This window comes from Pezoporus flaviventris, unplaced genomic scaffold (genome assembly GCF_033815535.1).
Source record: "Pezoporus flaviventris isolate CSIRO_AGI_PZ_B2104156 unplaced genomic scaffold, CSIRO_AGI_Pfla_v1 ptg000063l, whole genome shotgun sequence".
Taxonomy (NCBI): Eukaryota; Metazoa; Chordata; class Aves; order Psittaciformes; family Psittacidae; genus Pezoporus; species Pezoporus flaviventris.
In genome coordinates this window covers 1,539,048-1,554,826 of record NW_026892611.1, presented here as the reverse complement: position 1 = coordinate 1,554,826, position 15,779 = coordinate 1,539,048, and the positions used below count along the sequence as shown (strand labels likewise).

Below are 15,779 nucleotides of genomic sequence, written 5' to 3'. Positions count from 1 at the left end.
TCATCAGAAAATACATGGAAACTATTGTATGCAAATGAATCCAAACTGCAGAACCTAACCCCCACAGCTCCTGAGGTTTGAAATAGCTCAGGAGAAGGCACTGGGTAATGCAGGGGTTTATCTTAAGTAGTTTGTGCTTATTTGAGGCACTGGGACTCTCCCTTTCTCCACCAATTTTGTTGCAAGCTTCCTTTGCTAAGATCGGATGTGCCCCCCCCTAAACCTGCCGCTCCAAAGGCGCCTGCAGACGTGATCTGACCTGTTTGGGTGGGAGGTGGGCAGCATGAACTGGAACTCCACCACACAAGTGTTGTCCTTCAGCTGGCGATGCTGGACGCTGTTTAACTCATAGGCAATATATGCCCTTCGAACGTACACCTAGTTAGAGAGAAACACCATCAGCTTACCTGGGGTAAGGAAGCAGACAGAGACAAAGAGACAAATAATACACCAGAGACTTAAAAATAGTAAAACCGAAGCAGATAGCCCCCCAGATATATCTCAATAGAACTCTTAATTCACTAGAATTTAAAGTTATCCTTTGAGGAAGGCCAGTCTTGCAGGATGCAACCAAGAACAGGGTAGAGGCTGACCACATTCTCTGACAGCAGCTTCATTTTCAACCCTTTCAACCATCTGATTCTTCAAGCAAAGAAGATAAGTGAATGAAGTTCCAGATTCAAGTTATTAATATTAATGTTGCTAAATGCCAGGCTCCAAGTATGCCAGCTTCCATGCAACCGGCAGCTCTTCTAATCCTGTGCTCAAAAAAAAACACCCCATAACAGAAAATAATGATACTTGGTTTTCTCAATGGCAATAGGCTTACCTCCAAAGCTGCCATCCTTACCACCTGGTTACTGTGGTAGAAGAAGTTGGGAAGCACATCAAAGATGGATGTCTCGGACAAAATGAGTTTCTAGAAGAGACCACATTAGGCATGAGTTTTAAGAGGGAACTGCCCGTCTCCCAAATGGGGTCAGGCAAAAAAAGCAAACACACCCCAAATGAAGCCTGACGAGTTCTCATTTCTGTGCTTTTCCTGTTGCACATCAAGGATTATGACCTTTTTATATTAAAGCATGGAATATCTCAAGTTGGAAGGGACCCAGAAGGATCGAATCCAACTCCCTGCTCGTGCTACCTAAAACTAAACCATGTGACTAAGAGCATCATCCGGACACGGATCTCCCACAGGCTTGGCACCACGACTGCTTCCCTGGGGAGCCTGTTCCAGGGACCAACCATACTCTCAGTAAAGAATCCTTCCCTCATGTCCAATCTGAACTTCCCCTGATGCAGATTCATCCCATTGCCTTGTGTCCTATTGCTGGTCCCCAGAAAGAGACCAGCACCTCTCCCTCTGCTGCCCTCCTCGAGGAGGTTGTAGACTGTGATGAGATCATTCTGGTATCAGCGTAGGGATGAAAACAAATATGAGAGGGAAGCTACAAACCAGAACAATACAATTTAAAGCCACAAGGACCTTGGTACTACAGGTGAGATTTAATACAAAACATGGAGATCAGAGAGGAGAAAGCAGGGAAACAAGGAGAGAAATTTGGTAGATACCTGCAGGTTCTCAATGCAGAACTGGTGTCCGTACATGTCAATAGCAGACAGGAAGATGGACTCCACCTGGTTGTGACGCAGCTCGTAGGAGGGCAAGTGGGAAGCAATGAGAACCTGGTGAAGAGCACACACAGGGGATGTCAGTGGAAGGAGTGATGCTGAGCCATCAGCTGTTACCTCCAGAGCAGCACCAGCCTGCTCCATCCCAGCAGAGGCGGCTGGTTTCTCCTGTGAATTCTGTGGCACCTGGGTGATGCTGCAAACTCTCTCCCCTCCCCAGCCTCATTTGTGTATCTGCTCCGTTTGTATTATTGGCAGTTCCCCATGGAGCAAAGGAACAGCTTCAATCAAGTTCCATCAGTGCATGTGATTTAGCACTGCAGAGCTGCAGTCCTGGGGATTGCCTGACCGGCTGTTAATTGGAAAGCAGAGCTGGCAGGCAGCAGCTGCAGGGAGCAGCACCAGAGCCTGCTTCTGCACAGGCACCAGGACACACTGGTGCCAAGTATTAAATGCCCAACATGAAGGATGCAGAGATAGGAAGGGGAAGCAGCTTGCAGGAGAAAATGAAGTGAAAGAGCAACATAAAGACATAGACAAGGACAGCAGCACCATCCCCAGCATGCTGCTGAGAGGTTCAATAACTGAATGGTTCAAGGACACAAACACAATCCTGAAGGAAACATAAGGTCACTGAGCAGCTTCAAATGCCCCATTCGTTTTCAATAGTCAAGCTCTGAAATAAAAGGTGTGATCCTCAAAGTGTCAGCTTCCCTTCTTTCAGAATGGAGATAGGGATTGCGGAGTGAGAGAAGTGGTCAGGCTATGGGGCTGGCATTACCATGAAATGGTTGTGCCCTCTCACTCCTTCCTGCCTACAGACTAACTGCTAAAGAGGAAGCTCACAATAATATCCAAGTACATATCTGGCATTCAGATTATTATCTGTACCAGAATGTTGGAACTGCCAATATCAAGAGTTCTCCCAATTATTTTCAGATTAAAAGAGATTGACAAAACACAATTCAAAGCCAAAAGAAACCTGCAAAAGACCAACATAATTCCTTGCAATAATTCCTTAGTGGTTGCAAGGAACACGTAGCTCTTGTGTAGATTTCTCTCCATGTTCTGTGCACATCAATTCACAGTTGTAAGGCTGCTGGTGAACCCAGATTCATGTCCTGGCTGTTCACTGCACAGCTGCCTCCATATGCCAGGCAGCCTGAGCTAGTTGGGTTCGCAGATTATATAGGCAGAAGGAACCACAGCAACCACGTATTTCGACTTCCTCTGTCACACAAACCACACAAACTCCCACTTAAGCCAGACAAAACCTTTTGGATGAGGAGGGAAAAAAGGAATGTAATCTGTACTTCAAATATTACAGTGGTTGGGAATCCACTGCAATCTTTGTTAGCCTGTCACAGTGATTCACCATCAGTTAATTCATTTCACCGTTAAAGCTGCTCACAGTAATCTACTTGTCACATTTGCACAGTAATCAAACTAAACATCAAGAGATATAGACTTTCCAAAAGAGAGAGCTCCAAGCGGGAGCAGCCCCTATTGATCTGACCAGCAACGGCACAGCCTGGCTCTCGCAGGGATCAGCTCGGATTCTGAACACGCTCCCTTACCTGCCGCGCTCGCAGGGCCACTTTGGCGTTGGTCGTCTTGCTGAGCTGGGTCAGCTCTGTCAGAATATTAATCAGCTCATCTGTCAAGGTGGGGTCACGGCCACAGAGCTGGTCCTAAACATCAAGAGAACTGAAAATGCTTAGAACAGAGGAAAACCATCTCCCATCCTCCTGCAGAGGAGCTGAAACCTGAACTACACACGCACGCGATGGACCACATCACCTCTGCAGGCCCCCATCTCAATCACTCTGTAATGCCGGGCTCTCAATACTTTTACCCATATAAATAAAGCTACAGAGGAAAGAAGGGACTGGCACTGTCACCCATTTTCTTGTTTGTAGCATGTGCTGTGGCACTCAAACATATGAGAAATACTGACTTGTCAAAGAGACTGGGGTTAAACGTTTTTCCATTACCCAATTTCAGTTGTGCAAAAGAACTCCCTTCTAGCAGCAAAGCAAAACCCAAAGAGCATTTAATCGTAGTGAAATGCCTTTTGTTGCATGCAAGGATTAACAAATGGTCACCTTTCATGGTGAAGCAACAGAAGGCGTTTATCTGGCAGGAGAACCTCCCGAAGTCCACTTCAAAACCACCTCAAACCCCCCAAAACCCTACAATTCCCCAACCACACACTTAACACAGCTTCAGCAATACCAGAAATGGAAGATCCTGTCATTCTTCTAACAAAACTACACAAAGCTAGAGTAAAATCATAATTCAATTCCCATGAATAACCCCCCAGTCTTTGACTCAACTGTGGCTCAGTGGCCTGGGAGCCTCTTCCTCTCACTCCCGAAGCTGGAAACCTTCTAGGAGCCTCTAATGTGTTTCTTCTACCCAGCACTTAGCAGCTTTTCTCTTGGCAAATGAATCACAGGAGGGAAATGAGAGATGAAACTGGGATTTGCAACAGGAAAGAGTGCTGGTGTCTTTAAGAGATGTCAAACACAGAATCCAGAAAAGACCCTCTGAAGATCCAAGAACAGAAAGGGGAAAAGGGAAACCTCTGTGCAGCAGGTTACACTGATAAGCCTGCCAGGGAAAACAAACTAAAAACCCAAAAGACAAATAATACAAGTCCCATAGACTGACTAACAAATTACAGCTCATGCTACATGCCATTCCAAAGGTAAACAGCTACTATCTCTTACTAGATCATTGTCCACTACTAACCAGTCTTGGACCAGCAAACATTTCAACACACATAGGAAGGATGAAGTGGTTCCCATCCTGCTTTAAATGTGCTAGCTAAAAAAGGTGAAGGATGGCATAATAACACTATTGCTAAACCATCCTCAGAGCCCCTTGCCCCTAATGGATTCCCAGGGATACCTCAATAACAGGATAAGCATGAAGGTATTTTGACACGACATTTGCCATTGGAGGACAAACTTAAACCACCCCACAGAAATAATTTGGCAACAAAAGGCCACAGCCCACCAAAAGCATCAGAGGATCCCTTCAGTGTGTTTTAAGCTCTCGCAAATTGGGATGTCAACCTTTACTCGAGTAGAAATCATAAAATCATCACAGAAGTGTTTGGGTTGGAAGGGAGCTTAAAGCTCATCCAGCTCCAACCCCTGCCACAGGCAGGGACCCCTTCCACTAGAGCAGCTTGCTCCAAGCCCCTGTGTCCAACCTGGCCTTGAACACTGCCAGGGATGGGGCAGCCACAGCTTCTCTGGGCACCCTGTGCCAGCGCCTCAGCACCCTCACAGGGAAGAGCTTCTGCCTAGTAATAATTCCTAGGCCAGGAATTGGGAAGCAACTGACAGTGGTTGGCAGAATGGCTGCAGAGGAAGGAAAAGGAAAAGGCTTTGATGTTTCTCTGCATTCCCTGTCTCCCAGCACACACCAATACAAAGACACAGCACAGCTCTGCCTCCACCACCCAGCACGTCCAGAGGTGAAAAACCAGACAGAGCAAAGTTTCACTCCTGTTTTAGGGAGAAACAATCAGGATGCCAAGAGCAAACTGAAGCAGGGAAACTGGCACCGCACTGGCTCTGCCTGCACTGATTGGCAAAGGCAGCAGCAAAGCCTCAAACCAGCTCTCTGACAAGGCCTAAGGCCTCCCCGGCACCCCCGTGTAATTACACACTTGAGTGACTGGACTCTGAAGCAAATTGAAGGCCTGAGCTGTGAACAGCTGCCATTTTCTCTCTCCATCACACCAGCATGATTACTTGAGAAATGAACAGCCCCGGCTCAAAGCTACTCCAGAATTCTCAGAGGAAATATGGCTCCGTGTTCAAATAATGAGATTCTTAAGGCAAGTGTTACTTACAATCACACGGCACAGCAGAAAGGGAAAGAAAGGAAAAGAGGAGGACAAAAACAAGGAGGGGGGAAAGGAGAGGCAGACAGAAAGAACCGGTCCTTCTACCTCACCGATGGGAATTGAAGAAACCCAGCCTCAGCCTAGCACAATGATGACTCTGTTTCTGCTTTGGAGAGCTATTTTGGGCATGGCTACTCTGGACAGATTTTTGGCAGTGCCAGCCCACATTGTGCTTGTAAAATGAAATAGAAAAGGAGCGGGGAGAAGAGGGAGATAGTATTGAAATGAGCCTCTTACAAAGCAGGATACCTAGCTGTAGTCTGTCATAGCTAAATTCAGCCTGCCTTGAGGAAGGGGGCATTCATCCTGCTTCAAAGCGTTCTGTGGGACAAGGAGTTCTTGAGGCTTTTTATGAAATATGAAATAAAGGAGACAGGACTCAACCGGGTTTTAATTATTTTTCCCGGGAAAGTCATTTACTGGGAGTTTTACCCATTAGTGAGACTGAAGTAGATGAAACTGAAAGTTTTCATGGAGTAGCAAGCCAGAAGAAGCGGCGAAGGTGATGGCGGGTGCTGGCATGAGGGTTCATTTGTGTTTCTAGGGTGGAATCTATGTCTGCCCAAGAGGAATTCTGACCCCAGGACATTCCCCATCCTTTCACAAGCCCGCTGGACACCATACCAAGGGCCAGAGGCCTGATGTGAAGAGACCAGCTTTGTGCTGAGATAGTGAGTCAGATTCCACCATGCAGACCAGAGTACACTGGTCCGAAAGAACCACTGCAGGCCTGAGATCAGACTGAGACCATAACCAGGAAGAAGCCAAGAGAGTCACCATCAAACCCGTAAGACTAAACTACAGCTCATCAAGGCAGAGCATGTGAAACTCCTCAGGGGCCTCCATATGGGCTGGCTCGTGCTATTCCCTACCAGGATATCACCCTCATTACTAAATAAGGGCCATAAAAATGTTGCTATTACAACATCTGCTTTTTGTGCTGGCAGCATACTGCTTTGCTTCCCAAGCAACTCCAATTTGAGTACCATGAGCTATATAAAGACAGGACCTCTCTGAAGCCTCTGGAGACGAAGAAGCAAACTAAACCAAGTCACAGCCCTCTAGCATCCTCCCAGTGTAAGAGTGAAGTCTCCATCCTTATCTCCCCACAGATGCTCACAAATCACTTGCCTCTCACAGGCAACCATTGCAGGACAGTCATGAACCAAAAGGTGCACAGAGACTGAGCAGGACAGTGTGTCCTTGGTCTCTTCTAACACATGGCTTACGTGCCTCAAGAACACATGAAGAAACTCCCCTCTGCTGCCCCTGCTTCTGTAGTCCGAAGCTTCCACCTCTGAGAACAGAGCTATCAATTCAGTACCTTTCAAAGCATCAAACACACAACTACAAGAAGCAGCAAATTTCGAAAGCACCAACAGACAACTTACAATGAGCATTGTAACAAGCAGGTTCTTCTTGGTGACCTGAGCATGTGAGAAGATGTAGTTCAACACAGCATTCATATCACTTTTATTCTCTTCCCGAAGTGTAAAGACACACTTGTCATAGTGACCTGCAATCAGAAAGGCACATTTTTGCCAGTCTCCACACCCCTGTGTTAAGGAATACATGTTACAAGATGTGCCTTTATTTTTCTCCATACATGTTTTGAGAATCTGCTTTGCATGGTCCACCCAGCTCTGAGAATAAAGCATTCCTTCCACCAGCCCTCAACTGCAAACTGTAATTTGAACATCCTACTCTTGTTAAAACAGTTCCAACACCAAATACCTCCTTTGTGAGCAATTCAAAAGGGAGGAATGGTGAGCTCAGTCTTTCATTTCAGTGACAACCAAAATAAAATAACAGCAAAAAGACTTGCTCCATCCTCTACTACCAGCAAATTGAAGTGGAAATGAAGCTGCAGTACCATTAGGATGGTGCAGGTAATGGAGCAGGACAAAAGAAGAGTGGAATCTGAACTACCTGTAAGAGCTGGAGCCTCAAAATCACCTAGTGCTCCACTGCCCTCTTGTGCCTGCATGCAGCAGTGCAGTGCATTTAACTCTACTGTGTTTCAGGCTGAGGTTTGCTCTTGGGAACAGCAAGCAGTTTCCGGGTGTTCTACTGCAGGTGCAAACAACTCAGCGATCTTTTGGGGGTTCTTTCACTGCATTTGATTTTATTTCCATAGAATTTAATAAACAGGCAAGAGAGACCTAAACAGGGTGGTGAATTTAAACAGTTTTTCCAACTCTAATTTTGCTGCAGATACTCAGGAATCAGGAAATAAATCAAGCTTCTACTATGAAGCTTCTACATGTGGAGCCCTAACCCTGATCACAAAGTTAGAGTAGTCTTTATCGAGGGGGGTCCATGTGGACCTTCTGGAATCAAGTGTGGTTCTTTCAGAAGTCAAATCCTTGACGTTCTTAGAGACTCACCATGCTGAAACTGAGTCTCCACCTTCAGATACTGACGGAGCAGATCCATCACCACTGCTTTCATGTGACCTCGAATGCCACTCCGGTACCTGCAGAAGCAAGTAAGTGAAACCTAGCACTTACTGTCAGTGAGACTGACCAAGCACAGCTTCTGAAGACCCACAAGTGAACAACACTCACCAGGAGTGGCAGAGCAAACCTGTTTGCTTACAGAAAGGAACATACCTGAAAATCCCAATTGTTACATGAATGCATAATTCCTGCCATTAATATTATGGGAAGCAAGGCTCATGTTTTGCAACCAACTATCCTTTTCTTCTACAAATACTCAAAACTCCAGACACTGGAAGGTGTAACACACACCAGCAGCTTAGTGAAATGGCCAAGACATGATCAGCATCAGGATAGAAGTTAAATCTTTCATACGGCAATGACCAAAACAGGATGTGTCTGTGTGCCAGGAGCCACACACATCCTCCTCCCTGTGGACCTGAGGGAAGCGTGCAGGCTTACTCCTCGTGATTTAGACTCCGAGTGTAATAAAACCATTTGAACACAGATGAGCAGGCTCAGATCTTCCAAGCAGCAGCAGAACACCCCAGCCAACCACCCAACAGTTAGGGAGCAGCCCTGAAAATGGCTCACCTCTGTACCAGCTGCACAATGCTCTGAGTGTTCATGAAGAAGACCTCACGCTCCGATTTGCGGTTCAAGGTGGCTGCGTGGCTATCCAGGATATTGGCAATCTGAAAGAGAGCCATCACATCAGCGTCCCTGTCCCAGTGGGACAATCTGGCTGAGCAACCAGCAGAGAAACTGAGCTCTTCCAAACAGACCAGAGCTCCAGCACACCCCAGCGAAGGCCAAAGCCTTATAAAGTGCTAAGGAAGATAACGACCTGACAATGATACAGAAATCAATGCACAGTACCATATACTGGGGAAATCATCTTCCAACACCTCATTACGTGACCAGGCTTCCCTTGGCTGCAATCACTCCTTTTTAACGTCAACACTACATATTGCACTGCAGCACATGCACCAGGCAAAAAGCAAATAAGTAAACGCCCACAAGGCCACTGACAGGATTAAACTGCTGCCAAACTGCCTGTTTAAAGCTACACTGAGCAGGGAACACACATCCTTCAGTACAGGCAAAGCAGGCAAGCTCAAGTGATACAGGTAAGTACATTTCATCATGAAGGTCTCATGTTGAAATGCATCCTTCAGGTCCAACTAAGCTCCAGATAATTTAAAGGAGCCTTCCCTCCCTCTCTCTTTGCCCCAACACAAATCAATTTTTGTTCCCCTATAAAGTGTGGTTTCATCACCTGTTGGCTGGGAAACTGGCAAAGGACTGATGTGATGTTGCTGGCATATTGGGCCATCTCCTTCTTGATGGATTTCTCTACATTGGGTGGAATCCGTCCAGAAACACTGGTCATGATGTCCTGAAGCTCCAGCAGAGGTAAAGATGGATCTCTCAGTGTCTTCATTAGTCGCTCAACCCAGCCCTTCACCTGGAGAGAGACAACTTGGTGTAAAGGCAAGTATGAAGAAAAGAGTAAGCAGCAAAAAGGGAGAAAAGGCTTTTCATTGAGGTCTTCTTCAATACTGTTTTACCACACAGCTAATCCAGGGACTGAGAGAGAGAGCTGGAATAGATGACACAGCTGCTGTGCTACCTTAAACCAAGAGCTGACTCAGATTCATCCACCTTCTTACCTCCTCCCTCTAGGACTTCTACCACAGCTGGCTACACATGTACAAGGCTGCAGTGACAAGCAGTAAAGATCTAGCTCAACTCCTTGCCTTTGTTTTGGGTGCCACCAATGGGATTTCCCATCTTACTTTCTGGTGAGATTGACTGGGAGGAAGTCTAAGAAAAAAAAGAACTGAACTGAGCTGGCACTAGCAGGGTAGCACTGCCTGAATCCTGACATGCAAACTGGCCAGCCTAACCTTGAACTGATAAAGAACCAATGGATACCTTGCTGCTGAAGTAGGGCTCTGGCAGGCAGTATCCATTCATCACATTGACCAGGTTATCCAGGACATAATGGAAGATGCGATGGAGTTTCTCACCTCGAAGCGCTGTGCTCTGGATCTGAGGCAAGGTACCTGTGTGCAGTTCAGCCTGGGAACACAATGAACAGCACAGTTTGTCACTAAGCCACCTGCACGGCATCATCCACGGTGGTAACATCCAGTTTACCCTCAACTGGAGGCTCAGACTGAACTTGGAAGAATTCCCTGTGTGGAAAATGCACTTGGTTGAGAGACAGGAAGGTTATGAGCTGGATCTCCAACAGTTCCATGTTGTGTATACACACAAAATAGGCCAACGGTGCTACTGAGGTAAGAAGGGAACAAGAATGTATGTAACTTTACACTGAATCAAAGAAAGAGACAACCTGAGTTCTAGTCCTCACCTGAGACAAATGAGTGGTAAAGTGACAATGCCAGTACACTGCACACATCTGAAACTGGTTCCTTACACAGGACCATCTTGTACCACTCTCAACATCACTCCCCTATTCAAACCACAGCAAACATCTGCACTTCCTGCAGCTTCTCACCTGCTGAACCCTGCTGGGATCATCCAGCTGGAGCTTGGCAATCACACAGCCTGGATCCAAGACGGCTCCTGGGCGTTTGACATAATGGATGCAGCCTGATTCTCCTGCTGTTAGTGTCATCACCATTTTCATTACCTGTAGCAAGGGAAACATGTTACCCACACAGTTGCCACACTACCCCAGTGTTCTAGCTTTGTGAGCCAGCAGCCAATGTCCTGCCACAGGCAAACCTTCATGAGCACCTTTTGGGTTCAGACTTTCACAAAGGCTTAAAAACACACACACTGGGATTGAAACCCCAGGCAACAAAGTGAATGGTAGAATGGAATAACTGGCCACAAACCAGCGCAGCAGGAATGTCATCTGTTCCACACTGCCTAGACCAATAGGTACTCGTGAAGGTCCCATATTCAACACAATTAAAAAAGCAGATACAATTTACTGCTGCAATAGAGTTCACTGCACTCTAAAGACTAGAGGTGAGTGAGCCACTTGCCAAAGCTACAGCAACACATTTACTTCTAGCAGAGGGAACCAGGATTGCTTTCTAGAGGTCACAGGTCTCAGACTGCTCTTTGCAGAGATTCTTCCTTACATCAACATAGAAGCTCTTTGCCTTCAGTGCAGAAGGGCTGGGTATGAGGGGAGATGGTTTAGTTTTACCATTGGTATACTACACACCACAACTGGGAACACAGGAATCGAGTAGGTGGTTCCTTCTTAGCCACGGCTCTGTTGCAGCGTAAAAGCACTTACATAAAATATGTGGATCTCTGGCTTGGTATTTTTCTCCTACACATTGTCCTCAATGGGTTTAATTGCCCCTCTGTCAACACACACCCTCCCCTCCCTCAAATCTGTTTGAGCCATTCACTCCTACACAATCTCTCATGCTTTCCTCACAGTGATGCAGAAATTGTTCATCCTCCTCTTCTCCAAGAGTTAACGAACTTCCAAGGGAGAAGGGAGGAGTGACACTGATTAACTCATCCAATCGACCTGATAAATGAACAGGTAATCAGAGAACTCTTTATTTGCTACTTAATCTTGTCATATGACTGTTTCCGAGTCTGTGTTAGTACTAAACAGTGATATACACACAGACAGCCTTCTTCACCACAGCTAGAAAACACAGTACACATGGACACCACTCTGCCTTGGTGTCACAGCAAGATCATAATCGTGGTTATGGTTATCTGAGAGAAACTTTGCTTATCACGTGGTATACAGTCATCAGCACTCCAATTTCAGCTGTTAAGCACTTAATTTCTTCCCCACCCCATCAGCTGTCACTGCTGATTCCTGTGTTAGCCCAAGTTAAAGACAACATCTGGAAAGGAAATACTGTGACTTATCCCTTGTGCTCAGTTCCCAGGTTCAAAACATTCAACTTCTCACCCCTCACAGCAGCTTTTGCCTGGGCAGATTCAGCATCTGCAGCCAAGTCAGTTCTCCGAGACTCTTTTACCTCTATTTCTGCAAAGCACTGGCCAGCAAACACGTGGCCCCCATCCTCCACCACGTACTGGATGAGCTTCCCAGCGGAAGGTGAGCGCAGAATGGAGGGATCGTTCTCCTTTTCAAACACACAGGTCTTGTTCCCGATAGTGATGCGATACCTGGGAAAGAACGGGGTAAATCGCTGCAACAGAATTTCTTGGGGAAAGCATGCAAAGGGGAAAATGCATTCTCTCTTTCCCTGTTCTAAAGAAACCCCCTTCAACCAGCTCTTCCGAGCTGAAAGGCCCAGCCCTGCATCTGAAAGTTCACATTAATTGTATCAAACTAAGTCTATGGAAGCCAAGGATCAGCAAGCAGACACAACAGCCCTTAGCAAGGTTCGTTGTGCACCACTTTTGTGCTGCTTCTCCACAAAACACTCATTACCAGAACCAGAAGCAAGGAAGTTCCAGATTTCATATAAACAAAGCCTGGTGTTACTGGAGATGACACTTGCTACACGGAACACTCAACACATGCACCAAACTGCCCGCACAAAATCATTTTGTGTCCAGCGCAAAGCTGGAGAGAGCAGGAGTGACCCAAACTTTTCTTGTAATCCTGACCAGGTTCGTTGCATTTGTCACAGAAAAGAAACCAGCAGAGGGGGCAGTGGTTTACGTTCCAGAAGATGGGAGATTTACGGACCTTATGGCTCTGATCCCTGCAGGGAGTTTTGAGGGAATGCACTGAAACAGCAAATCTTGGGTCTGTTTCTGAGGCACTTGTGGGGTTTCAAGGATTTTGAAGATTTTCATATTCTGTTTTTTTTTGGTTTTTTTTAATAACCCAAAAGGGCACTTTTAAAGAACCATCAGGAGAACATGGACTCCACAAACATCCAGATCTTTGCTCTAACAGTAGCCAAGATCTGCTCTTGAGGCGAAGGCAAATTCTCCCTTTAAACTCATCCATGCTACACCCACTAGCCCCTTCCTAGGAGAGCATTCCATTCCCAACTGATGTGTAAAGTCACCAATACACCTAATTCTGGCTTGTATGCAAATTAAACAGTGACCTTTACAGGTTGCTACCTGTCCACTTCTTCTTTCATGTAGGTAGTATAGCTGCTACCATCATAAGACAAGAGCAGTCCTCCATCACTCAGCCGGTGCACGTCCACCTCCACACAGGAGCTGTTCATGATCACCACGTAGGAATTGGGAGACTGTCGGGTCACCTGCAGGTCCACAAGAACAGTATGGAGCCCATGAAATGAACCCAGCATTTACAGCACCTTGGTTGCCACAACAGACAGTTTTCCAGCACTCCAACAGTGGGAAATGAAGGGGAACAGAGCCACTTGTTCTTATGTTAGATGGGAAAAGCATAAGAATTTGGGATCACAAGGCCAAGCATTTAGCAGTCGAGAGATGCCAGAACTAATGCTGTCCATTAATCTTGATTAAATCCTTTCACACCTATGCATTAATAGTACAGGATTGATTATGCAATCATATACCATTTCTTCACCCTGATCTACATACAAGGCTCAGTCATGTACTAATATTGCCTAATGAACGAGAGAAGTAACAAGAAAGAGACTGTCTCCTGGAGAAAGCAGCTAAAGCTCTCCCTGGAGAAAGGCATCCTACCACAGCCTCTGCCACAGAGCTCCTGCTTGAAGCTGGGTAAACACTTAGAGCACCCTTTAGTGCTGTTCAGTGCCTCTCACCAAAGGGGTGCCAAAATACAATCCTGGAGGTGCAGAATCTTTACAGCTGCAAAAAGCAGTGCATGGTCATGTCACTAAAAGCTACACTGTAATAAATTTGCCCAAGTAAGCTCATTGAGATTGCACAGGCAATCTTCAGTCTAGTATTTCCTAACCCTTGTACACTCGGTTTTGAAACCTCTCAACAGTGTTTCTAACATGGTCTTTTTGCACACAGCAATGAAAAAGCACCACTAAAGGGAAAAAATACTATAGATTCTGGTCATGCTGATGAAACTGGGCTCAAAACACCAACAGAATAGATCTACATGTTCGGAGACATCAATTGAAAGTTCTGGTCACCCAACAGGCAGTATTCTTTGCCAATCACAAAGTTTTCTCCACCCTATTCAGACCATGTCTTGAGCCTGAAAGATTAAAATGACCCTGAAAGATATTGCAATGGAAAGACATGATGGGATATCATCACAAGGGAGAGAGTACTGATTGCCCAACCCCACTAAAGCAGAGAAAATGAACTCTGCACAGATTTAATTCCAGTAATTATACATTACAAAGATTAAGCAAGAACAGCACAGGCATTCCCAAGTAAAAGAGACAAGAGGATGGGTATCCACACTGTGCATCGTACCTTCAGCACATACTTCCGTCCTTCATAGATGAGTTCCACATCCACAGTGTTCAGCAGTGTATGAGCAGGCAGGACTTGGCCCCTTGAAAGTGAAGTATAAAACAAAACTGGTCTTTTAGAAGCCATCAAACTGCTACCAGGGGCCCAAATAGGTTCAAGGATGCATGCAAGAGTTTGGAAAACACTAGCAGAGAGATGGGAACAAGCTTTTAAACCGTCTCTTCCTAGAAGAGTCTACCAGTGAACAGTCAGCAGACAACAAGCTCTGCATACTTCTGGACTGGACCTGAATCAAACTTGTAAATCACAGCTCATGACTATTGGCTTCTCAGCAATTTTACCTTTCTAGAGAGTGCAGGAAGTTGGAGACGCTGTTGCGAAAGCTCACATCAGCCACGTGCAGAGCTCCACACACCACACCCAGCATCGTATCAGGCCTCTCAGCCTAGAAAGGAAGGGTACACAACACCATTCCATCTCCTTTAGCTTCAGTCCATTCTGGACAACCACTTGCAGAAACAAGTAATCTCAGCTTTATTTCTGGTTCACGGCCAACCTTTCTTAATTGACAAGGAATCCATGCAAGTACAAATAGAAGCAATTACATTTGTAATTCCTTCAAAGAAAACCACACTTCTGAATTCCTGGATCACACCTTGAGGCTCCACCTACATGTCCCAAACTGCAAACCAAAATACCAGCCTTAATTCCCACATACACTAAGATGCTTTTCTGGTCAATCTCATGATGGTTGAGGAGTTGTTTGCTATGAATAAGAACTAAAGCAAATGAAAATATTAATTTATAAAGCAATAAGCAGAAATTAACCACTCCTAAATCCTTATCCTCTTGCAACCAGCATGCACCAAGCTTGTCCTCATGCCATTTCCCTTCTCACTCCAATCTGTAGTCTGTAATGGAAGCAGCAGCACCTGAACTTTCTCAGCGATAAGTCGATCCAACCAGCCCGTGTCAATGCGGTTCTGCTGGAAGCTTTCTGTTTCCAGGAGTTTAATCAAGTACTCCACAGTGGTTCTGAAATCCCCTCGGATGGACAGCTCCTTCAAAGCCACTACCATGTTTCTGAAAGAGAGAAGAAAACCTATTATCTATCCCGTACTAACAGCAACGATGTGCAAACTGGTTAACTTCAGGTAGCTCCCCCTATGAGCTGCTGGGGAAAAGCAGTCTGAAGGTAACAGCAGAAGAGCGCGTGCACTGGACCAAGATCCCGTATAACAAGCTTGGGAATGACAGAATGTTAATTTCCTTCAATCTGGTGCAGGTGGGAATGAGAGCAGCTCAGCCAGCCAAGATATAGATCAGGCGTTCCCACTGTTACCACACAGGCATTTACCACATGTCAGGAGCGTAGATAGGACAGACAGATGTGGTCTCCATCCCACAAAGAACAGAAGAGAGAAAAGGCTACGGATACAAACAGAGCCTAGATG

General features: G+C 45.9%; 1 protein-coding gene across 4 annotated transcripts in view; it reads right to left on the bottom strand.

Moving 5' to 3' along the window:
• ACACA (acetyl-CoA carboxylase alpha) overlaps positions 1-15,779 on the bottom strand; it is a 113,123-nt gene that overhangs the window by 71,136 nt on the left and 26,208 nt on the right. For all 4 annotated transcript variants that reach the window (XM_061470004.1, XM_061470001.1, XM_061470003.1 and 1 more), the window contains 15 exons: positions 15,258-15,408; positions 14,667-14,770; positions 14,326-14,407; positions 13,054-13,199; positions 11,988-12,138; positions 10,520-10,654; positions 9,931-10,077; positions 9,272-9,460; positions 8,587-8,687; positions 7,942-8,030; positions 6,946-7,070; positions 3,210-3,323; positions 1,573-1,686; positions 830-919; positions 260-378 (listed from right to left, as the gene is read on the bottom strand). In XM_061470004.1, the coding sequence (XP_061325988.1) occupies positions 260-378; positions 830-919; positions 1,573-1,686; positions 3,210-3,323; positions 6,946-7,070; positions 7,942-8,030; positions 8,587-8,687; positions 9,272-9,460; positions 9,931-10,077; positions 10,520-10,654; positions 11,988-12,138; positions 13,054-13,199; positions 14,326-14,407; positions 14,667-14,770; positions 15,258-15,408 (1,857 nt within the window). The remainder of the gene's footprint in view (positions 1-259; positions 379-829; positions 920-1,572; positions 1,687-3,209; positions 3,324-6,945; positions 7,071-7,941; positions 8,031-8,586; positions 8,688-9,271; positions 9,461-9,930; positions 10,078-10,519; positions 10,655-11,987; positions 12,139-13,053; positions 13,200-14,325; positions 14,408-14,666; positions 14,771-15,257; positions 15,409-15,779) is intronic.